At 35.6% G+C, this 23,904-nt stretch overlaps 1 protein-coding gene across 5 annotated transcripts in view; it reads left to right on the forward strand.

The window, feature by feature from the left end:
- The window catches only part of LOC131159604 (probable LRR receptor-like serine/threonine-protein kinase At5g10290), a 54,407-nt gene that overhangs the window by 18,936 nt on the left and 11,567 nt on the right, over positions 1 to 23,904 (forward strand). For all 5 annotated transcript variants that reach the window (XM_058114636.1, XM_058114637.1, XM_058114635.1 and 2 more), the window contains 6 exons: positions 2,111 to 2,254; positions 2,361 to 2,432; positions 2,615 to 2,680; positions 2,824 to 2,894; positions 10,421 to 10,564; positions 11,772 to 12,113. In XM_058114636.1, coding sequence (XP_057970619.1) covers positions 2,111 to 2,254; positions 2,361 to 2,432; positions 2,615 to 2,680; positions 2,824 to 2,894; positions 10,421 to 10,564; positions 11,772 to 12,113 — 839 coding nt within the window. The remainder of the gene's footprint in view (positions 1 to 2,110; positions 2,255 to 2,360; positions 2,433 to 2,614; positions 2,681 to 2,823; positions 2,895 to 10,420; positions 10,565 to 11,771; positions 12,114 to 23,904) is intronic.

The following is a 23,904-nucleotide window of genomic DNA, read 5'->3' on the forward strand; positions in this document are numbered from 1 at the left end:
GGTCTATTGTACCACTTTTTCCCATAAGCACTTATTTCTGTGCAAGCCAAACAACACTTTTTTTTAAAAGTACTTATTTTAAGTGATAGGTGCTATAAGCACTTTTTTTGAAGTCCCAAATGGGGGCTAAAATATTCTTGCAACAGGTTGCCAAAGCTATAACCATAAAACCCGATTCTCTCTCTCTCTCTCTTTTGCAAATAACTGAAAACCAACGATAGAAACAGAACACTAGCAACATAAACAAACATGTTTTCATAATCTCTTTCTTCAATGTATAGAAACAAAAACAAAAGAACAGAAAAGATACCAAACAAATCCTTAGTCTTTCAGAAATATATTCTTTTGTGACTGAGTGGTTCATAAGCATATGTGGTACATTCTTTTTTGTTTCCCTTGTCATATAGAATTTGTAATTTGCAAATGGGGTTAGAGTCAAACTTCTCAATGTCTGCATAATATATTATTTCTATAATAATTGAAAAATATCATTTTTTTAATGCTTAAAATTATGTCTATATTTCCCCCTTTTTTAACATAGTATTTTTTTTGATTCTGTGGGCGATGCAATGAGTATATTCAAAAAAGAGAAAGAAAATTAAACTTCAAGAATTGTTTAGTGAAAAAAGCATTCTTACTGTTTCATAGTTTATTAACAATGTAATTTTTTTTGATTCCATGGGCGATGTGATGAGTGTATTCCTAAAAGAAAAAAGAAAATTAAACTTCTAGAATTGTTTTGTGAAAAAAGCATTCATACTGTTTCATAGTTTATTTTCATTTTGTAAAAATTAATATATATATATTATATGTTAAAAATTTTTGTCATTGTTGTCTTTGATTTTTTCTCTTTTTATATAACATAGTAATCTTTTGACCATGTGCAATGCAGTGGGTATACTTCGAAAAGAAAAAGAAAATTAAATTTCAAGAATAGTTTAGTGAAAAATACATAGTATCATATATAGTGGACTTATTTAGCATAATTAACTAACAAAATTGTTTACTTCTTGATTTTAAGTGATGGATGTTTTAGTTAGGAAAAGCACATACATGCAAAAGATATGTTGCAAGAAAAAAATTGTGAAAGTTTATCTCTTATAATTATAAAACTCTTTTCAACTGTAGATTTAGAAAAAAAGAACCTAGTAGAAATAGCTTACATATGAGAGAGTAAGAGTCATGAGGATTGTACAATGACTGATTAATGTAAGTGACGTTGGAAAGAAAGAAAAAGAAAAGAGCAAGCCCATGTGAAGAGAGAATTCTCCCTAAATAAAAAAGAACTTAAAAAAAAAAAAAAATGAAGAGATAACAATAATTGAAGCATTAAAAGGTCTCATGTATTTTTTAACAGAAGAATTACAGCAAAATAGAAATCTTTCTAGCACTTATTATGTGCCTGTGAAAAATTTGAATGTTATAAAACAAAGTTAATTACTCTGCTTGTCCTCAAATTTCAATTTGGTCCAAATAAAAATATCATTAGTTACAGTTTTGGGTGGTTTTGCAACTTGTAAGGATAATGGGGTATTTTTGGTCTTTTGGACTGTTTTTCTGCCTGTCATAATGAAACTTTCATGCAATTCCTTCAAATAGATTTCAAAATTAGTCATACAACCTATTAAATTTCATATAGTTGGCAGCTGCTTTCACCCATATTATAGAAATAGTAAGGCTAAAAATACAAAGATGCCACTTTACTCTTAACAACTAATGCATAAATTATTCAAATGAAGTGGTTAAATAGAGAAACCCTTCTTTCAGTGGTCTAAAATGTTAGAAGTAAAATTTACTTTGAATGTTTCTTTTTCAGAAGGATTTCTTTTTTAGATGCCTGCTAGGCTGAGTTAATTTTGAAATGAGGTGTGTAAATAAAGTGTTCCTCAGAGCCATGTCTGATTTCATGTTTGCTAATGTGGAAATTTTATGGTCTTGACTCCTGAGCTAGTACCAGTGTCATGGTTGCACTGGGAAGAGTTTTCAGTTGCATGTGTTTGGATGAATTTTTACCCCTCTACTGATTGATACACAACATGATGATTTCAAGTCTTTGTTGTCTTTTTTGAATTTTTGATGAGTTAATATTTTAGCTGCATTCTTCATGCAGTAATTTGCAAGGAAATGGCATTACTGGCGAGATTCCAGAAGAATTTGGAAATTTGTCAAGTCTGACAACCTTGGACTTGGAAAATAATCGCTTATCTGGTGAAATACCTTCTTCCCTTGGTAATCTGAAAAAGCTTCAATTCTTGTAAGTTCTACCTATCAGATTTCATTTTTGTGGAGTGTTTAATTTTTCTTTGCATCACTTTTTATAATTCTGTCATTGTAAGTGTTTTTTTTTATAATGTGAGCAGGATTTTGGGTCATAACAATCTGACTGGGACAATTCCTGAATCACTTACAAGTCTCCCAAACGTGATCGATCTGTATGTGATCAAATCTTCTGTGTTGCGCAGATGATATTGGAAAATAACATTTACTTGAGTCATTCTTGTATGAGTTTGATCTGAAAGTTTCAGAATTCCAACAGATTATCTTGTTTTGATGTTATATAATACAAAAATTTTCCTTCAGTATTTGATTGAGTTATTTAAACTGTTTTTTGCAGTCAGCTTGCATCGAATAATCTCAGCGGTCAAATACCTGAGCATCTATTCCAAGTTCCCAAATACAAGTATTAAAATTTCTATTTGAAGAAAATATTTCTTTTATTTTGATATGCTTCTGCATATTTACCCTTGCCCTTTCTCTCTTCTTGTCATTGTTGCTCTTGTTCGTCCGCATCAAACTTGATTTGACTTGGATTTCTTATTGCAGTTTTAGCGGAAACAATTTGAATTGTGGGACCAATTCTTCACACCTTTGTGCATCTATTGGTAGTGGTTCAGGTAGAGAGAGTATTATGAGATATGGCTTTGCTTTACAATATTGGAAATTTTTTCTGCAGTACATCTTATCTATATGTAGTTATTGAAGGTGCAAAGGATACTAAGATGCAAGTGGTGCCTGAGTGTGAGATGTGAGGCACAGGCACAGGTGTGAAGCACATGTTCTGTAATATTGTCTATAAAATGCCATACACAACGCATTTTCACACTCAAAACCATTCAGACTAATATTTCAATGCAAAAGTTATAAAAATTTAATACAAAAACGTAAGAAAACATCAATAGAAGAACAATGGGAACACCAAGTACCAAGCGAATGCCAGTGCAAAGAAAATACCTTCCACAACTCAATAGAAGAACAAAGGCAACACAAATTACCAAGTGAAAGCATAGTTAGGACCTGAGAAAATACCAACTACCGAGCACCAAGCATGGTCCAAGTCAACATAAGAACTCAACTACACGAGGAAAAAGAAATTGCCAACTAGAAGGCACAGTTCAATTAAAAAATACTAGATATGAGCACACAAGAGCATGCTTTTAAAACTTCGATTGATGACCAACTAGGTAAAGCCATTGGATTGGTCAGCATGATGCTCTAATATGTATAAATATAAATGTGTATGTGTGTTTCTAGATAAAATTTGCAGTTTTTCTATTTTTCTGAGCTATTATTACATGATTTAAACAAATATTGGAAGCTAAGAGAGAGAAGAATTTTGGATTACTTCGATTCAATTATAAAATTGCTAGAGGTGTATTATTGTTCATGTATATTTAATAGAGTTAGTCTACGTATTCTGTTCTTGCACAAGTATAATTTGAGAGAGATAGATGTGTTGTTTTTTGAGAGTATTTGGGATTCTAGATTCAAAAAATGGGTGTCTTTCCCTTCTTCTGGAGCGTCCAGGGCCAGATTATAGCTTGAGATACCAGGGTTGCTATGTTTAGAGATTGTACTTTTGGGTTTTTTCTTTGTCTGTCTGATTAAACTTTTGAAGAGTGGTCATGATTTACATCCTATGGAGTATGGCCCTACATATCTATCTCAGCATAATATTTTCTTTGATGAGTTGGCTGTTTAATTAGTGCGAATTAGTGGGGATTGACTTAACCGTTCTTAGAAATTTGAAGGGTAAGTTTGGGAGTTTGAGGGCGTCTAGTAGTATGAAGAAATTTATTAATTAATTAATTAATTTATTTATTTATATTTTTCATTTGAGATTGCGGCCTTTGGGATAATGGCAGTTTCACTTGGGTGGCTAGATATGCCTCGTCTAGTATTGACAGATTTCTGTTTACCAATGCTTGGGAAGACTTGTTTCTGAATGTTGTGCGGTCCTATTTATCAGAGATTTCTGGAGGGAGTGCGTGTTCAATGATGGGTAGGTTTTAAAGTCATGAGAAAATTGAAGTTTGTTTAAAATGGAGCTGAAACAATGGAATTAAGAGGTGTTTGGGAATATTAGAGAGCAAAAAAATGAATATGTATTCTTTTTTCTTCTTGAGATTGTTGGGTTGGATAGGTGGGAGGAGTGCAGGTTGTTGGGGAGGAGGATAGAGCTAGGAGGATTCATCTTTGTAATGTGCTGAAGGTTCTCTTGCTCAGGGAAGAGAGGAGTTGGCATAAAAAATTGAAGGAATGGCTGAAGAAAGGGGATTGTAATTATGATGTGTTTAGGGTGGCTAATGGGAGGAGAAAGAAAAGTAGCATTAGGGAGTTAGAGTTAGGTTCCAGAAGAATAGTGAAAATCAGTTGTTATACATAGATGATCACAAGAGTAGGTCGATGGTGGAGGTCTTGATTGGATCCCATAGGAGGATATTGCTAGCTGGTTAGGGTGACCTTTTGAAGTAGAGGAAGTTAGGAGGGCCGTGTTTGATATGGATAGGGATAAAGTACCAGGTCTTGTGATTTTATGATGGCCTTTTTTAGGATAGTTCGAAGGTGTTGCAAGATGATATCATGAGGTTCTTTTGGGAAGTTCATCGTAATGTGGTGGTGGAAAATAGTGCTAACTCAACCTTTATGCCCCTTATTCCTAGGAAGGAGAGGTCAAGGAGGCTGAAAGACTTCAGGCTGATTAGTTTGCAACAAGTGTTTATAAGGTTTTAGCTAAAGTGTTGTCTAAAAGACTTAGGAAGTTGTTGGGCAATATGGCGATTATGGCTAGTTTGCTTTAATTGAATATAGAAAGATTTTAGATGCAATTATGGTGGCAAATGAAGTAGTTGAGGTTATTTTGGGGGGGAAGGGGAAGACGGGTGCGGTTTTTAAACTGGATTTTGAGAAGGCCTATGACATTGTGAATTGGGGCTTTCTAGATAATGTGATGTGTAAAAAGGGTGTTGGGCCAGTGTGGAGGAGGTGGATAAGAGGGTGCCTTGGCTTTAGAAAATGTTGGTGATAGTTAATGGTCAGCCAAGGAACTGGTTTAGGGCTTCTCGGGTATCAAGGCAAGGGGATCTGCTGTTTCCATTTTTGTTTACTTTGGTGGTTGATGAATTGAGTAGGTTAATTTCCCATGCTCTGGGTTTTGGACTCTTGGGGTGATTAGAGGATTATTTGATTGAGGATTTGGAGGTATCTTGTCTTCAATTTTGCGGATGACACTACTTTCTTCCTGGAGAAAAGTGTTGGAAATTCTGTAGGTCCTTATTTTTTAATAATTTTTTAGAAGATTTTGGGGTTAAAGATAAATTTTTCAAAAACTGGGGGACTGGCATTAATTTGAGTAATGGTGACTTAAAGATTTCAGGACTCTAGCTGGTTGTGATTCTTTGGCTTGGCCTTTATCATATCTAGGTCTTCCTTTAGAGCGCAATCCTTTGTTTGTAGCTTTTTGGGATCTAGTGATTGAGAGAGGGGCGAGGAGGCTAGAAGTTTGGACGACGGCTTATTTATTGAGGGTATGATTACTCTTATTAATGCTTTCCTTTCTAACATTCCATTTAATTTTTTTTATCCCTTTTTAGAATCCTCGCAAGTTTGGCATGGATTCTAAAGAAAATTATGAGAGATTTTGTTTGGCCTTGTTCAGGGGAGAATTAGAGGGATTACCTTGTTAGCTGGGATGTGGTTAGGTGACTTAAATTTGAGAAAGGGGGGGGGGGGGGGGGGGGGGGTGGGATTAGGGCTTGGTAACATGGTATCTAAAAATATCTGTATAATTAGAAAATGGTTATGGGGGTTCCCTTGAGAGGTTGATTCCTTGTGGCACCAGGTTATTAGAAGTATGGAATTCATTAGAATGGGTGGGATATGAAGGAATGATTCCCACATCAGCCCCTAGAAGTTTGTTTCCTAGGTCGATCATTTGTTCTTTCCACTTACTCGTTTTAAAGTGGGTAATGGTAATAGAACTTGTTTTTGAGATGATATTTGGGCGGCAGAGATTTTGGTTGGAGCTGTTGGTGCCATGCCTTTTAAGACTATCTATCATTCATAATGCACCAATTTCAGCCTTTTTCTTTTTAAAAAGAGGGCTCTGTTTCATGGGATTTCCATTTTTTCAGAAGTTTTAATGAAAGAGAGGTTTATGAGCTTAATTCTTTATTGTGTTTGTTAGATTTTTTTGTTCCTACATGAGTAGAGATGCTCAGGTTTGGATGGGGGATTCTTCAAGTTCTTCTCTTCTTAGTCTTTTGTTACTCATCTTCTAAAACATTAACGTAATGCTGTTCGGCAGGCAACAGTTCCTTTTTAAGATTTGGGCATTTGTTTGTGCTCTAGTTCTCAATAGGATTAATACGAAATACTTGCTATAGATAAGGAGTGCGGGTCTTGGATCACTGGTAAGGTACCTTTGTGAATGGTTGGTCATGTGGTCAAGTCCAAGGAAACAGCCTTTTTGCATAAAAGCAGGGGTAAGGCTGCATACACTGTGATAATCCTCACCCTACCTTTGCAAAGCGGGGAGCTTTGTGTCCTGGGGACACCCTTTACTTGCTACAGATAAGGAGACCTTATAAGGCCCTCAGTCCAGATATATGTTTACTGTGCTGTGTGTCAAACAAGACCAATGTGCACCTTTTCAGCTTTTCCTTCATTGTTGGGTGGCGAGACATCTTTGAAATGCTTTGTTTTATTATTTGAGCGACTCATGGGTGGCGCTGCAGAAGTGTATGATTTTTTGATGGTGAGATTTTGGGGTTTTGGAAGAGTGGAAGAGGAAGGGTATTATTGATTTGTGCAGGGTATGCCATCTTTTGGACTCTATAGCTTGAGAGGAACGTGAGAATTTTCAAGGGTAAGAAAATTATTTGCTTTTTCTTTTGGATAAGAGTAATTTTTCTTGCTTCTTTCTCTGGACGCAACTATTGGATTTTTTTTGGAAGGGGGGTTATGGGTTGTGAGGCAGTGTTATTGTAATAATAATAATTATTATTATTATTATTATTGCAGAGGATGCCTTATCCTCCATCTTTTTGTACCTTTTTTAGTCCTTGATGGAATTTTTTCTATCTAAAAAAAAAAAATCTTCGCCTTCACCTTCATTAGATGTGTAGCGAAAACAGATGGAAACAGAGTCTGGTTGTGAAGGAGGCTGGAGGAGGAATCTGGTCTGACAGAGGAGGGAAGGATACTGACCTGGTTGCGGGAAGACACAGGTAGGCAGAAGGAATGCAACTGGTTAGAGAAAAACTAAGCAGCAGATTATTTGGGCTCGAAATATGAGTAAAAGGAGGGGAAAGTGGAGAAAAACTGAAGGTAACAGAGGCCTTGTCTGCTGGCTGGGTTGAAGAAGATGAGGATGGAACCATGGTGAGAGACTGACCTAGTTGTTGCTGGTAGATGAAGAGGAGTATCTGGCTGTTGCTAGGGTTTGGTGAGTCCCAGAGAGGATTTTCATGAAAGTTGAGGGAGTTTGAGAATTGTGTTAAGGCTTTGAAAACTAACGTGTAGTCCCAAGAGGGAGGGGGTGAATTGGGTTTTAAAAGCTTCTTTTAACTCTTTTTATGGATTCACAACTTATTGTAAGTTAAGTATTCAAACAAGGATGATTTGAATTATAATATAAGCTAAAAATCAATATTCACTTTAAAACTTTAAGAATGAGTAAATTGATTATGCAGCAGTGTCAGTTAACGCCCAACCAAAGATTTTGATTTAATCAACACAAACCAATGATTCAAAATGTAATACTCTCAGCTTTTGAATAATTCAATCAATCAATCAAAATACAAGATACTTAACCAATTGTAAGAGCTGCAGCACTTCCTTAATTCAGCGTTTGCAAAAACTCAGCTTAGAGTTTTAAATAAAGCCTTGTATGAATGAACATTTGTGCACTTCTTTTAACCAAGATTTCCGCAAACGATTAATCAACGTATTCCATTTAAGGTTTCCGCAAAAGATTAATCAACGTACTCTCTTAAATTAAAAGTTTTTTTCAGTCTCGACCTTTCAGCTACCTGCACTTAGAATCACAACCACACAATTTATATATACTGAAAATTTAAAGAGTAAGGATAGAGAGTGAGACCGAGTTTTTTACGAGGTTCAGCTTATACCTAGCCTACGTCCTCGCCTTAGGCAAGACTACCTAAGGATTCCACTAGAATGCTCCTTTGCGGGCAGACAAACCATTTACAATCTCTCCTTTAGGGTGGAGCGCCCTCTCCAAGCGATACCCCACGCTCAGTAACAACGATCCAATAAACCTGAACCGTCAAAGAAACAAAGAAATAAGAAAAATTTCTTTTGTACAAGAGATGCTCTTAGATAGAGCTGGTTAGTACAAATAAAGTTCAGCTAATATACTTCAAAACAAATATCAAAGAGAATAGGATTTGAAGCTCAAGATTGTATCACTGGAATTCTTCTCTTGATGTGAATCAGTAACTCAGAGGTTTGAGCTTAGAGAAGAGTGACCAGAGACTCAGTATATCTCAGCAATTCTCAGTATGAATGTGTAAGCAAGAGAGCTTTGAGAGAGAAAGAGCAATATGGCTTGAAAACAGATTTTCAATTCTTCGCCCTGATTTGATTTGAGAAATCATGTATTTATAGGCCCAAAAAGTGTTTAATTCGTGTTGCCTAAGTTACTTGGAGTGTTTCCTAAGTTCATACGAAGTTTGGGGCACAAGCAATATAAATTTGAATTTTAAAAACTTTAAAAATTATAGCCGTTAACAAGGGTCAGGCGCTTGAGGCTTCGGGGTCAGTCGCCTGTGCCTTTTGAAAACAATGTAAATTTTCTGTTTAAAACTGGGTTAGGAGCCTGGACCTACACTGCCTGTTCAAAATTTGTCCAGAAAAATCTTCAGGCGCCTGAGGTCTAAAGTTTAGTCGCCTGAACAGTTATAAAATCTGTTTTTTCAGTTTAGTTTCAAAACTCTTAGCCATATTTCTTTTTTACTTTTAAAAAGCATTTTTCGGGGTTTTCAAAATAAGGTCTCTGAGTCCATATCAACCCCTAATGAGCTTCAAAGCATTTCAAAATGATATTTATAATGAAGTACTTACATAAGTCATCCTAAAGACTTAAACACTCTAAGCTTGAAGTCCTTATATATATCTTTGCTTTGAATCCTCTTAGACTTGAGCTTGAGTTTTCTTTAAGCTTCCACATGTTTTGAACATCTTGGTCCTCTTGAGCTTTCTTTTGATCACTTTGTTGATGGAGTATCACTTTTATTTCTTTGATCCTTTTGAACTTTGTCATACAAGGTTTCCTGAAAAATAATATCTTAAAAACAACTTGTTAAATTAACCTTTATTTGTTATTATCAAAACAAGATTTGAAAGCCATGTTAGGCCAACAGGCTTGATATACATTGTTGGCCGACTACCTAAAAGTTTAAGATCTTGGGTAAAGTGGCAATCTAACATGGTATGAGAGCCATGACTGCCAAGAGGTCATAGGTTCTAGTCTTGCTGCCCACGTTTACTGTTCGTTTGTGTAGAATTATCTAATTCCCTATAATAGGTGTTATTTATCGTGTGTTTGTCCCTCCGTGTGCAATCGGGCTACATGTGTATATGAGTGTTAAGGCTTGATATACATTGTTGGCCCAGAACCTAGAAGCTTAAGCAGTTAAGCTTTTAGGTAAAGTGGTAATCTAACAAGTTGAAACAAGTTTCAAAAATTGGTTCATAACTGTTGTATTAGCTGTTATGTAATGGTACTGGTAGCTTTTGAGACTGTTATGGGGCGTTATCTTGGAGTTGGAGGTCCCTTGATTCACAGCCAAGTAATAAAAGAGAAGATGTAGTATGTTGTGCACTTCTTTAAATGCCTTAACACACAAATAAGGGGGGTTTGATTAGAACACAAATAACTCAAATAATAAAAAAAAAAAAAAAAAAAACACAAGGCTCGCCTTACGATGCCTTAACCCCAGCTGTGGTGCTTACTGCTCACCTTAGTGTGCCTCTTAAATGCCCCTTTACCTGTGGCTGGTAAGGTGCAGGGGCCAGCATCTCATGCCACCATACTCATGGACACGCTTTGCAACTATGTCTTTTCTCCAGTTTTCTCTTCTTTGACCAACTTATCCCTAGCATTTACTTTCCTTGGCAGGTGCTTCACATAAACCAAGCATTCCACTGATAGTCGGAATTGTTGGAGGATTGGTTGCTCTTCTTTTCTTTGGATGGTTGCTGCTTTTTATGTGGAAGGGAAGACGCAAAGGGTACATGCGTGAAGTTTTTGTGGACGTTCCAGGTTTGTTTTGCTTTTAGTTGATGCATGAATTATTAATTTCTGATTGACAGGCTAAATATCTCATGTCTTGTGATTTTCAACATCAGAAAATGTACATTACTGCATTTGCCAAAGAGGGGTTTGGCTCAAGTGGACACTGAAATATTAGATGTTTATAAGCTCATTGGAACTCTGGAAGTTAAACTCAATTTTATAGCATTTCAGTGCAAGATCATGAAATAAATCTCTATTTTACAACAGAACATGTCCTGAAATTCTGATGAGTTGGTCAATTGTTGTTCTGTCTTGTTAAGAATTCAGTTTGATTTGAAATTGATCAAGTAAGAAGGTTGAATAAAAACTCTTCAGAATTTCAGTTATATTCATGCTTGAGCAAATAACCATCCAGCCAGCATTCGAGACATGGCTAATTTTAGGTTCAGGAAATGGAGTAAAACTAAACTGGTTGTTGGGCTTAATATGCTCTCTCTTTCTTTGATAAAGCAAAACTGGCTTTGCTAGCATAATCTTAAAAAAATGAGCGCACCTCTGGATTTGTTAAAAAATTCTATTTTGATTTCTTATAATATGATTTAAAAGCTGCTGAAAACTTATTCATTGTATTGGTGTAGATTGGATTCTGGTTTGCTACCAACATTTTCAAAAACCTCCTCTGAAATAGTTTTGTCTTTCCAGCTAATTTAGGTAAAAAAGTATATTATTGTGTCACTATCGTCTATGAATCATTGTTTGAACTAAAAGCTTTAATAACTATATTTTCATATGTTTGAATTGAATTCAGAAGCTACAATATGTTAAACTAACATAGTTTTTTTTGTGCTTCCTTAGAAGATACAACTAATTTGATGCTTTATTACATATATTTGGTCAATTTGAAGGAAACAGAGGGTACTTAAGAAATTTGAAAAAAGAATTGTACAATAATGTAGTGACTCGGATGAAATTTCATTTCTTCAAATTGTTTTTTGAAATTCAATTTGTTTGGCATGATAATTTCCACTGGTGGTATTTATGAGCTTGCAGAGCATGGGTTTAGCTTCCACTATGTTTTAGATTGTGAAAGTTTCCAGTTACATTAACCGGTCCTGTGTTTAAAAGTTGCTCTAACTCCTTGGGCAGCTATAATCTATGCTTGATTTTGACTTCGATGTGAATTTCCTTTTACTTGAGTCTTTGGTTATTGACTTATTGGTATCTTCATGACCAGGTGAAGTTGATCGTAGAATTGCATTTGGGCAGTTGAAAAGGTTTGCATGGAGGGAGTTACAACTAGCCACAGACAATTTCAGTGAGAAAAATGTTCTTGGGCAGGGGGGTTTTGGAAAGGTTTACAAAGGAGTGCTTGCAGATAATACAAAAGTTGCTGTGAAACGATTAACTGATTATGAAAGTCCTGGTGGAGATGCAGCTTTTCAGCGTGAAGTTGAGATGATAAGTGTAGCTGTTCACAGGAATCTGCTACGACTGATTGGGTTTTGTACAACACCTACAGAGCGCCTTTTGGTGTATCCGTTCATGCAGAACTTAAGTGTTGCCTATTGTCTACGAGGTATTTACAACACCTGTTGATAGATGAACTATGCCCTCATTCTTTATGTTTTATTTATTTTTTGATAACAGAGGACGCAATTGTAAGTTTGTGTACTCTGGGCAGTGGGCACCATGGTACCCCCACCCATGGCACCCGATAAAGCAGACCATAAAGGTGTCCTAGGTGGTTCCATGCGATGTTTTAGAAGGTGCAATTGAGGTTTAAAATTCCTCAAGGCAGTCTAAAATACCAAGTGCTTGAAAGGCAAATGCATAATATAGTAGGCTTATGCGTTTGTGCAGATGGTGCCTTTTGCTTATTTAGTTGAAGCTACGCATTTTGAGTTTGTGTATTTTAAGCCAAATTTGGTTTTGAAATAGGCTAGCAAAATTTAATCAGATTTATATAAGAAAGGACTAAGAATTGTTCTAATCTTAGGATCCCTAAAACTCTTGAATGTAAATCTTTCCACAAGAATCGAAGGCTGCATTTGGTTCAAGAACACAATTTGAACTTTGTAATTTTATGATTATCTCTTTGCATGATTTACTCAAGTGATTTTAAGTTCATATCCTTAGATTGATCAACTAGTAGTTTACAAATCATATTTGAATTTTGTTTGTAATTTTCCTAAAATTTTTCACATAATTTATTTATTTATTTTATATATATATATATATATATATATATATATAAAATAAAGTTCAGAAAAGACTTTTGCCATAGCACTTAAGGTTTAGACCTCACCTCATGAGGGTTTACAGCACCTCATCTTATGCCTTCACCTTTTAAAACATTAGTCCCATGGAATCATTTGTAACCAGGGAGACTCGAACCTAGGACTTGCATTTCTCATTAGGCAGCCTCCTTGGGGTTTATGCATCATATACTTCAAACTTTGTTTACCTTTCTTAGTACGGTTTTTATGTCTGTTATGTATATTTCTATACATATGCATCAACTGGACTTTTTTGGGGCATGCTTTAGGAATTTTAGTTCAATCATTTATGTGCTGATGTACTTTGTTTCTGCTGAGATGTATTCTGGCATACATTGTAGGAATAATGCCCAGAGACTCAATTGGTGCTTGAATTTGGGTCAGGAATACGTTCCTTTGTCATTAATAGTCTTTTTAATGCCAAAGTCGTTAAGGCTCTAAGTAAATTGGTCCTAATAAAGCATGAACAAGGGTTTAAAATGGTTCAGTTCAGTTCAGTCCAAGGATAAATTGAAACTGAGTCTGAACCTACCCAAAACATCGCAGGAATCTAAGCCTAAATTAAGGTTCTGGTTCAGTTTGTTTTGGTTCTCTGATGAACTAAAATTTTATTTAAGTGAAAATGAAGCAAATAAATGAACTTGCTGCAGAACATTCAAGCAAATAAAAACATCCTGGCAGCAAAACCCAAAAAATAAGGGAATATTGGAACTAAATAACAATTCAAGCTAAAGTGTGAAAACAGTAAATACTAAATAACCCCAAAAACTAACATTTGTAATTCAAATAGCGTTGCGGCATAATGGCTGGGAAAAAAAATACAAGGACAAAGGATGCAAGAGCAGTTGATTTCAATGGTTATCATTCAAGAGGAAAAAAAAAGGAAAAAGGGAAAGGAGAACGACAAGTAAAAAAAAGAAATAGAAATTGTAAAGTGGGAAGAAACATATGAAAACAAGAGGTGAGTGGCTACTAGGAGTGCTGGACAATCTGGTGACAGTGAGTGGTGATGGCGGCGAATGGACAAAAGGCTGCTATAGTGCTATGGGAGACTGGGAGTATTTCAATAAAGGGGAATTTGGGGCTCACTCAGGTTCAGACAGCATTTGGATTTATAATTTTGCCTAATTTTGATTAATTTGTGTGACACACAGATACATACATATAGATAGTGATATCCAGGTGTTAACATAAAAGGCATTTGATCTAAGTGATTTTGCACTATAATCTAAACCCTGTAGATCAATGGTTTAAGCCTCAACTTTCACTTCTCAGAAAATGTAATTTTTTTTTTCAGAGGCTAAAAATAGAAAAGGTCACTATGGGTACTAAGGGGGTGCAACCCAATGACACAGGTAGAGAACACACACACACACACACACAGAGTATCAACACAATCAATAGCAGCCTGAACATTAACAAAATGATGCCCCATCAAACCAAAAGTACATGGTTTTAAACCATCTTTCCTTTACAATTCTATAGAATATGTTTCTTCCTGCAAATGTTCTGTCATGTTTCCTTTCCCTCCACACAGAGGGATCTGTTCTGAAATTTGATTTTTTCTTTGTCTGTTTGTACCCCCCCTCCTGCAACACCACACACAAACACACACACACACACAGACAAAAAATTAAAAAAAAAAACTCACAGTATATATTGTGAAATTGGTAAATAATAAAATGCTTTTCAAGTTTCTTATTGGGAAACTGGAAAACAAGGAGACATTTTTGTAGTTCTTTAGGAAACTATAAATGGAAAATGGAAATTGTTTTTCACATCTAAACAAGTGCTTTACTCCTGTGATTGTCTTTTGTACTATTTTAGAAGAGATAAATAAATAAAAGTGAAAAGCCTGAAAGAAAAAAGAGTCTGGTGAATGCCAAAATAGACAATGAAATTTTGCTAAAGTTGTGTTTGGGAGTATGAATTTCAAATCTTGGATTTTGATTTGTGTGGATTTGGATGGAACTCAATACAATTTTGTATTACATTTTTTTTCCAAATTCATAATCCAAAATTCCAAGCTCCCAAACATGGGGTAAGAGTTTTGGACCAATTAATAAGAACTAAGAATACAGTGTCAGCCTCATTTTTGTATCGAAAGCATCTGTTTATCACCACAATTCCCCTTTTCTGCAAGTTATCAAGTGTCAAAATCCTTTCATATAGTGCTTTCTAATAAAAAAGAAAGCAACTTTAGTGGAAGCAATTGTAGCTTTTGATGAAAAGACACTCCTTTCTCCATGTGGGCACCTCTATAGTGTATCAATCATCTGGGAAAAAAAAAAAACCTTAGAGCAGCCTCTCTTTGGGCTCTTCCATATCAGACCACCCTTCCCTTGTAGTTTGTAGTGTGACAAGCATGGTATTAAATAACGGCCGTTACGTAGCGTAACGGCCGTTACGTAACAGAAAATCATCTCTCCGATACCGTTACAGCCCGCATTAGCGGTGAGCAGAAAATTCACGTCCGTAACGGCCGTTACAGAACCGTAACAGCCCATAACGGCCGTTACACTAACGTTACGACCCGTAACGTCCGTTACGACACATTACAGCCAACAGCCCCTTACACTACTGCGTACCTTCCTTATCTCCTCAAATCTGCTCCATTTTGTGTGTTTCTCTCCATCATCTAGCTTAGATCTCCTCTTTTGAAGCCTCCAAAGAAACGAAAGCAGCTTCGAAGCTTCGATTTGTTGTGTTGTTCCCTCTTTCACTCTTCGTCTCTTTCGTACAGCTTCAATCTACTGATCTGAAGCTTCAAAATCCCCAAAATCAGCTTCGATTTTTGCCTTGAAGATGTTCTTCGCAGTTCGCAGCCATCGCAGGTCAGCTGACTGGCAGTTCATCTTGAAGGTGTTTGATTTTTCCCTTGAAGGTGTTTCGATTTTTCCCTCTTCGTCAGTTCATCTCCTTTGTCCAGTGTAAGAACCCAAAAATCAGCTTCCAATCTTCGATTTGTCGCTTGAAGGAGCTGTGCTCTGCAGGTCGCCTCCATTTGTAGGCTCGCAGTCACAGCTCCAAAAATAAGTTTTGAAGCCTTCGATTCCCCCAAATTTTGGGGGCTTGCAGGTTGCAGCTCTCTCGCAGCTTCGGTGGGGACTCGGGACTCGGGAGTGGGTATGTTTCTTCAGTTCTTCTACTTCATTGGTTAATGTAATTGTAAATTACCAATTTATTCTAAATTAATAATTTAGTTTATTTTATAATTTCAGTTTATATTTATTATTTAATTAGTATGCAAATTTATGAATGATTATATAAGTAGAATTTATTAATTAAAATAAAAAAATTAGTATAAAATTATTAAAACATAAATTTATAAAGTTACTTAGAGAGTTAGAGTACAGATTTAGTAAAAAATTATTAATTAATATTCTACATAATTATTTTTTTAAATACCTTGACTATTAATAATTTAATATTAGATCTAAAATTTATAATAAATCCTAATTTCTACACAATTAGTCAAGTCTCAAGTGACTCAAGTACACTACCATTTAAATAATTAAATTGTAAGATTTACAATTCCATATTTATTTTTTGTAAATTGTAAATTTTAATATAAATTATTGTATTGTAATATAAATTATTGGGTCGATTGACTCATTTTAAGTAACTTTATGTCTTTAATCAATTGATTCTTCATTTTAATTACATTTCTACATCTTTTTTACCCATTAAACTGATGCAAACTTTAAAAAAAATGCCTTTTTTTTATAAGCAGCGCACTGAAATTAATATAAAAATCATAATGCCTATTAAAAAGCATTTGTAGGTTAAATGAAGGTTGTCAAAATTCATTAAAAATCATGCATTAATGGATTTCATGCTTATTTTTCGATTTTGGCATGGTTGTGCATGCGTGAAAAAAATTCACAGCCGTTACGCCTGCTTCCCGTTACGTAACACCTGCGTCTCCCGCGTCCCGCGACCGTTACGCGATGTTACCCACTACCGTGATTTCGAACCATGGTGACAAGACTCCCATATATGCTGTCAAAAAACTAAAAAGGTCCCAATCCTGAGCTCTTCTAAGAAAAGGTACTTTCCTTATTTGACACTACCCTTCCAAATATGATTTTAAATAGCGGCAATGACTGTTACATATGGCTGTTACATAAAGGTTTTTTGCATTGGACACTTCACTATAGCATTGAGGATAAACATCCCAGCTATAACAGCTTCTACAGACCAATACCATTATGTAACGACTGGCTGCTACAGGACTGCTATGGCTGCTACAGAGATGTCACGGAAAAAAAATTATTATTTATTTAGTCTTATACTTTTTGTAAATGCAGATTCTTGCGTGCAAGGTACTAGGTAGAGATAGCATTGCAAATGAGCAATTGGATGTCCTAGAGATGGCAAAGAGGGAACCAGGCAATGCTTAGGAGTTCAAGTGTCACGTGCAAGTGAATGAAGTGGGAATGATATTAGGGAAGGTAAACATCCTTACTCTGTGGTTGATGCAAGGGAATGCCCTTTTGGAGTACGATGTTGGGGGTGATTTAAAGTTTTCAAGAGGGAAGGGCGCTGGGCCGCCTTTAATTGACCCCACCAAGCCAAGTCTCTCTACAACATCTTAGGATTTGGGATTGATCTGGGACTGCCCTGTCTTTCGTGATCAATCTCAAGTGTGCTAGTGGAGTGTTCGGCATTGTAAAATTTTTAGTTGAAAATATAGTAAATAGAGCAATTAATACTTGACTGTGAGCCAACTCTAATATTTATTATGTAGTTGAAATAGAGATAAATGTAGGAGTGTGCACATTTTGCACCTTGTGCCAGAAATTCTTTGGATAATCCCAAAGAAATTCACACGGACTGAGTGACCATGGATTTAATTAAATAATATATATATATATATATATATATATGAAAATAACATAAAATTGGATACTTATTTATGGGTAAAAGGCACTGGCCTCCCTTGAGATTTGACAAAAAGAAACTGACCTTCCCTAGGATTTAAAAATCCTGAGGACCTCCCTTGAGATTTCAAGAATTCCAAAAACCCCCCTCGAGGTTTGCCAAAAAGGCACTAACCTCCCTTTGTATTTTGCAAAAATATAAAAATTTTGAGTGATGAAAGTGTCTCAAAATCAAATTTTTTTTTTTTTTTTTGGGGGGGGGGGGGGGGGTAGGGGTGTACAAAATTTACCAAAAAACCGAGAACCGGACCGAAACCGAACCGTTTGAAGCTTCGGTTCGGTTTTTCGGTTTCGGCTTTGAATTTATAAAAAATAGATTTTCGGTTTCGGTTTCGGTTTCGGTTTCACTCAAAAACCGAACCGTAAAAACCGAAAACCGATTATAATTTTAAAATAATTATACCCTGTGGGAACTTTGATTACAAGTACATTTGGGAAAAATAATTATACCTTGTGGAATATATTATTTTTTTAATTTGAATTATTGTCTTGTACTTTCTTGGGGAGTGGGGAAGGATTTTATAAAGGATGCATGAGAACCGAAGCTTCCCATTTTGGCCATGTGGGATGAGTGCTATTGGGAAGAACCGAACCAGTAGCAGCCTGGTACTACCACAGCACGCATCGTCTTCTCCATCTTTAGTTTCAATCCTCTTGGCTCCTGGTCTTGGAATCCTGGTAACTAGCCGAGTGCCGACTGCCATGCCCTCCGACGCTCACGCCCACACTAGCGACGCTCACGCCAATGCCAGTCGCCAACGCTTACATCTCCACGCCGACGCAGTCACACACAGCAACGCCCACGCTCATGCTCAATCACAGCAACGCCCACGCCAGCGCCCACATCTCCACGCCCACGCTCACACACAGCAACACCCACGCCAACGCCCACGCTCACGCTCACACCCACGCCAATCACTCACGCCCACGCCAGTCGCTCACGGCCACATTATCTCTGGTGCTCCGTCCCACATCGGTTGGAAATGGGAAGAAAAAAGTTTCCCCACCCTATTTATTGAAGTTGGATCTGCTCATCCTCTTCCGTGCTGGGCTTTGCAGTCAAAGCTTTGGCCCAGTTGGAATAATATAGGAGGCTGTGGGCTGTGGCCTGACTTGGCTTTAAGTAATAAGTAATCATTTTTTTATTTTGTTAGTTTAAAATTTGGTAAAACCGAATTAACCAAACCGAACCGTAAAATAAACGGTTTGGTTTGGTTTTAAACTGACGGTATACGGTTCGGTTGCGGTTCAGTAGTTTCAAAAACCGAGAGGTTCGGTTCGGTTGACGGTTTTGGCAATAACCGAGCCAAACTAAACCGTGTACACCCCTAGGGGGGGTTTGTTTGTGGGACTTTAAAACCTCAAGCTAGGTTCATGAGATTTTTGAAACCTTAAGGGAGGTTAGTGTCTTTTTGCCAAACCTCAGGAGAGGCCAACATTTTCTACCCTAATATTATTTTATTTATTTAAAAGAAAGCCCCACAAAAATATTATTTTTGATGTCAAAATTAGTCACCAACTTTATAAAGCTTGACCAAGTACTAATATCAATTTGCAAGATATAAAATCCTTAAAATTAAAATTCGTTAGTTAATAAAAGCATGGTTGACTTTGGGAATGAGGTCTAGAGAACTCCCACCTAGGTCATGTTTATAATTGCTTGAGTGGCGATCGAGTAGTAGGAGGCATGGAAGAGTAAATAAAATCAGCAAGTAATAGGAAGATGTAGGTTAAGTGGATACTTCTTGGAGGGCTTGCCAGAAGGAGGGCCCTTTATATGAAAAGGAAGGGGAAGTCATTGGACAGATATTGATTTTTATAAACAAGAGAGGAGGACATAGATTTGTGGAAGAACTCTGCCTGAGAAGCTTAGTCTTGAAAATGGTATTGTACACAGTTATCTTTATTCTCATAAACAAGGAGTAGGTTCCAGAGTATATATCAACAACTGTCACCCTCACGCTAGGAGGTAAAGAAGAAAAGAACTCATGCCAACCTGTAGATGGGAAAGAGAACAAAAAGATTAAAAGGAAAGCATATCCTGCTTGATACAGCACCACAAGGACACAAATAGGGTACAGAGCAGTGCAAGGACACAGATTTATGTTGTGTGCATCCATGGACGAAACAGAAGGGGTAAAGCACTTCACTACTTTTTTATGCTGCATGTATCCATTGTAGAAAACAGAAGGGGTACAGAGCAGTGCAATGACACAATTTATGTTATGCATCCATGACAGAAAGCGGATGGGACAGAGAATCCATGGAAGAAAAATAGAAGGGGTGCCGATTGAAGGCAGAGGGGGCACAGAGAGAGAGAGCTTAGAATGAACAGTGTCTTGGTGTTGGTTTCTGGATTTGTAGAAACAGAAAAAATAGAGCTTAGAATGTTGAAAGGATGAAGATGATAGTAATGATGATGATGTGGATGAATTGTCTTGATGTTGGTTTCTTTCTTTGACCACACATCCACTTAGTGCCCGTGGGCTGAGTTTTTGGTTTGGCGATGTTGAGCTCACACATGAAAAAAGCTGTTCTAATTTAGCTCTTTTTCAAGAAGTTACTTCTATATTTTGAGTTACGTTTTGACTATTTATAATTCACTAGTTGTGATTATTTTAAAAATTGAGTTATGATTTATATTAAATATAGAATGTTTGGGACATGTTTTATTTATAATGGTGTGCTAAAAAGTCCTTCATTTTATTATTACCACTTTGTTGAAAAAAGAAATGTTAGGTTTTGTAAAGTAAACTATGAAGTAGGACCTCTCGATCCAATAGAAACATGAAGTCTAGGGAGTGGCTCTTTGATATGGATTTTTCATTTAATTTAAAATTCATGTATCTGTGTGTCTAATGGTGTGTATATGTGTGTGTGTGGGTTTGCTTCAGATTTTTATAGATTGATGGTCGTCATTGGAAGATAGTTTATCAACCATTCAGATAAGAAAGAATTTTTCAATAGAAGAAACTTAAAAAAATCTTGGATTCTTATAAGAATCCCAGAGAGTGAATTGAATACCCATGGATCTTATTGGGCTGAAGCCAAGCTTCCATGGTCTATGATGGGCCACAGTCTTTGCATTTTAAGCCCAGTATATTGGTTGGGAAAGGAGGACGTAACTGGTATTTAAAGGAAGGGAAATCTATTCCCTTCCCAATTCCAACAGATGTGGGATTGGAGTAAATTGCAAAGGCTGGCGCATGCAATTGCGTTTGGCATGTGGGCAACACCTTTTGTGCTGTGGTCCTATCGAGGTCAGAGGGGTAACTCGATGAACTCATCCCATATCGAAAACTGAAAAGATGGGGGAGCCTCACCACTTGTATAAAATACCTCTCCCATTCTAATAACCAATTATTATTCTAAATTATGAAGTAAAATTTATTTATTTTATAAAACGATTTAAAGAATTTTTATATTGATAGGGTGGAAATAGGAATTATGTTTAAATGAGAAAAAATTTATGAATATAATTATACAATTTTTACTTCAATATCATATAAAATTTTATGTACACAATTAGTAACTGATTTTTCAGTTTTTTGGTTCAGTTCTTAGCTAGAAACCAAAACCAAAATGAAAATTTTTTATTTTTAGAAAAAAAAAGGAATTTGAAACTTTAAATTGAAAAACTGAACTGAATTCGGTCTGGTTTTCGGTTTTCCAGTAAAATCTGTACGCCCCTATTAAGAAGGTCTGCAGGGTCAGATCATGAATCGTAAGATTCTATAAACAATGTAAAATAAATTAAAAATTTATACATTTTGGAATTTTATGACAACTCTCAATAAAATAATCCTAAAAACTTGGTAGTAAGTTTTAGAAATAAAAAAAATAAATTCAGGAATGCAGCTAGCTTGCTAGCTAACACCTAGCAAGTTTTTCCTTCAATAATTTTGTCCCTAAAGAAAAATTTGAATGGTCTGAATTGAAAAGTGCTCTACAAAAGACTGATTGTTGTTAGCTTATTTATTTAATAATTATAATTTAAAAGAAAAGAAAAAATGAAGATAAAAAGGAAGAAGAAATTGCTAATCGTAATTCAATGAATTGATGTAAAATTTCTAGGGCTTGTTTGGTATTATTGTCGTCTTTTATTTTCTATCTCTATTTTTACACAGTGAAGAAATAGATTATAAAAATGCATTTGTTTTTGTTGCCAGTTTGTGTTTCCGTTGTTGGTTTTCAGTTATTTGCTAAAAAATTAAAAAGGTAGATTTTATGGTTTTTAGTTGTTTTAAAAACATGTTGCTAGAAATTTTAATATGTAGAAACATTTATTTTGGATTAAATTATTCATTTAATACATTTTAAATTAAATTTAAAATTAAAATAAAGTGATTGTATGAATTTAAATATAATTAAAATAAGAATATACATACAACAACAAAACCAAGCCTTAGTCCTACTAAGTGGTGTCGGCTATATGAATCCTTTTCCGCCAATTTATGTGATCATGGACCATTTCTTTTGATAGATTCAAAGATATTAAATCCTTATGTACTATCTCCTCTCAAGTTATTTTAGGTCTACCCCTACCCCTTCTACTGCCCCCCAGAGTAATTAAGTCACTCTTCCTCACAGAGCACTATAAGGCCTACGTTGCAAGTGTCCATACCATCTGAGTCGCCCCTCCCTTATCTTATCTTCTATAGGAGCTACGCCTAACTTACCTCGAATATGTTCATTCCTTAATTTATCTTTCAATGTTATACCACTCATCCATCTAAGCATTCTCATCTTTGCAACTTTTACTTTTTGGATATTATGTTTCTTCGTCGCCCAACATTCCGATCCATATTGCATAGCTGGTCTTATAGCTTTCCTATAAAACTCCCCTTTCAATTTTAAGAGTATTCTACGATCACATAGCACACTTGAAGCACTTCTCCATTTTACCCAACCTGCTTTAACTCTATGCATTACATCATCTTCAATTTCTCCTTCAGCTTGCATAATAGATCTAAGGTATCGAAATCTACAAGTGCTATTTATTTCTTCATCATCAAGTTTAACTTTGTTTCCAATATTCTTCCTATCATTACTAAAATTACATTTCATATATTCTATTTTATTTCTACTTATCCTAAAGCCTCTAGATTCCAAAGCTTCTCTCCGTAATTCTAACTCAGCCTCTACTCCATCCCTAGTTTCGTTAATTAATACAATATCATCTGCAAATAACATATACCATGGAACCTCCTTTTGAATACTCTTAGTCAATTGGTCCATCACTAAAGTAAAAAGAAAATGACTCAAAGCAGATCCTTGATGTACATCTTTGGTAATTGGAAATTCCCTAGCTTCTCCATCTATAGTCCTTACACTAGTCATTACTCCATCGTACATATCCTTAAAGACATTGGTATACCTACAACATATACCCCTTTTTTCTAAAACCCACCATAAAACTTCCCTAGGTATCCTATCATATGCTTTCTCAAGGTCAATAAATATCATATGCAAGTCCCTCTTCTTTTCTATAAATTTTTCCATTAATCTTCTTAAAAGATAAATAGCTTCTGTGGTAGATTTCTCAAGCATAAAACCAAATTGATTTTCTGAGATCTTCGTTTCTAACCTTAATCTTTGTTCAACAACTCTTTCCCATAGTTTCATCGTATGACTCATAAGTTTAATTACACGATAGTTATTACAATTTTAGATATCTCCTTTATTTTTATATATATGTATTAAAGTGCTTTTCCTCCATTCATATGACATTTTCTTAGTTTTTACAATTGTATTAAATAAATTAGTTAACTTTATAATTCCGTTATCACCCAAGCATTTTCAAATTTCAATTGGGATGTTATCTAGTCCCATAGCTTTCCCATTTTTCATCTTTTTTAGCGCAAACTTAACTTCGTTAACTCCAATTTTGCGAATAAATCTTATATTTTTAGTCTTTTTCTCATTTGACAACTCTAAGTTCTAGCCTTCTATTTGGTTTTCATTAAACAACTTACCAAAGTAACTTCGCCATCTTTCCTTAGTATTTTCGTCCTTAACCAAGACAATATCATCCTCACTTTTTATACATTTTACATTTCGTAAGTCCTTGCTCTTCCTTTCTCTAGCTATAGCAAGTTTAAATATATCTCTTTCCCCTTCTTTTGTATCTAATCTATCATACAAACTA

Source organism: Malania oleifera, chromosome 7 (assembly GCF_029873635.1).
Source record: "Malania oleifera isolate guangnan ecotype guangnan chromosome 7, ASM2987363v1, whole genome shotgun sequence".
Classification (NCBI taxonomy): Eukaryota; Viridiplantae; Streptophyta; class Magnoliopsida; order Santalales; family Ximeniaceae; genus Malania; species Malania oleifera.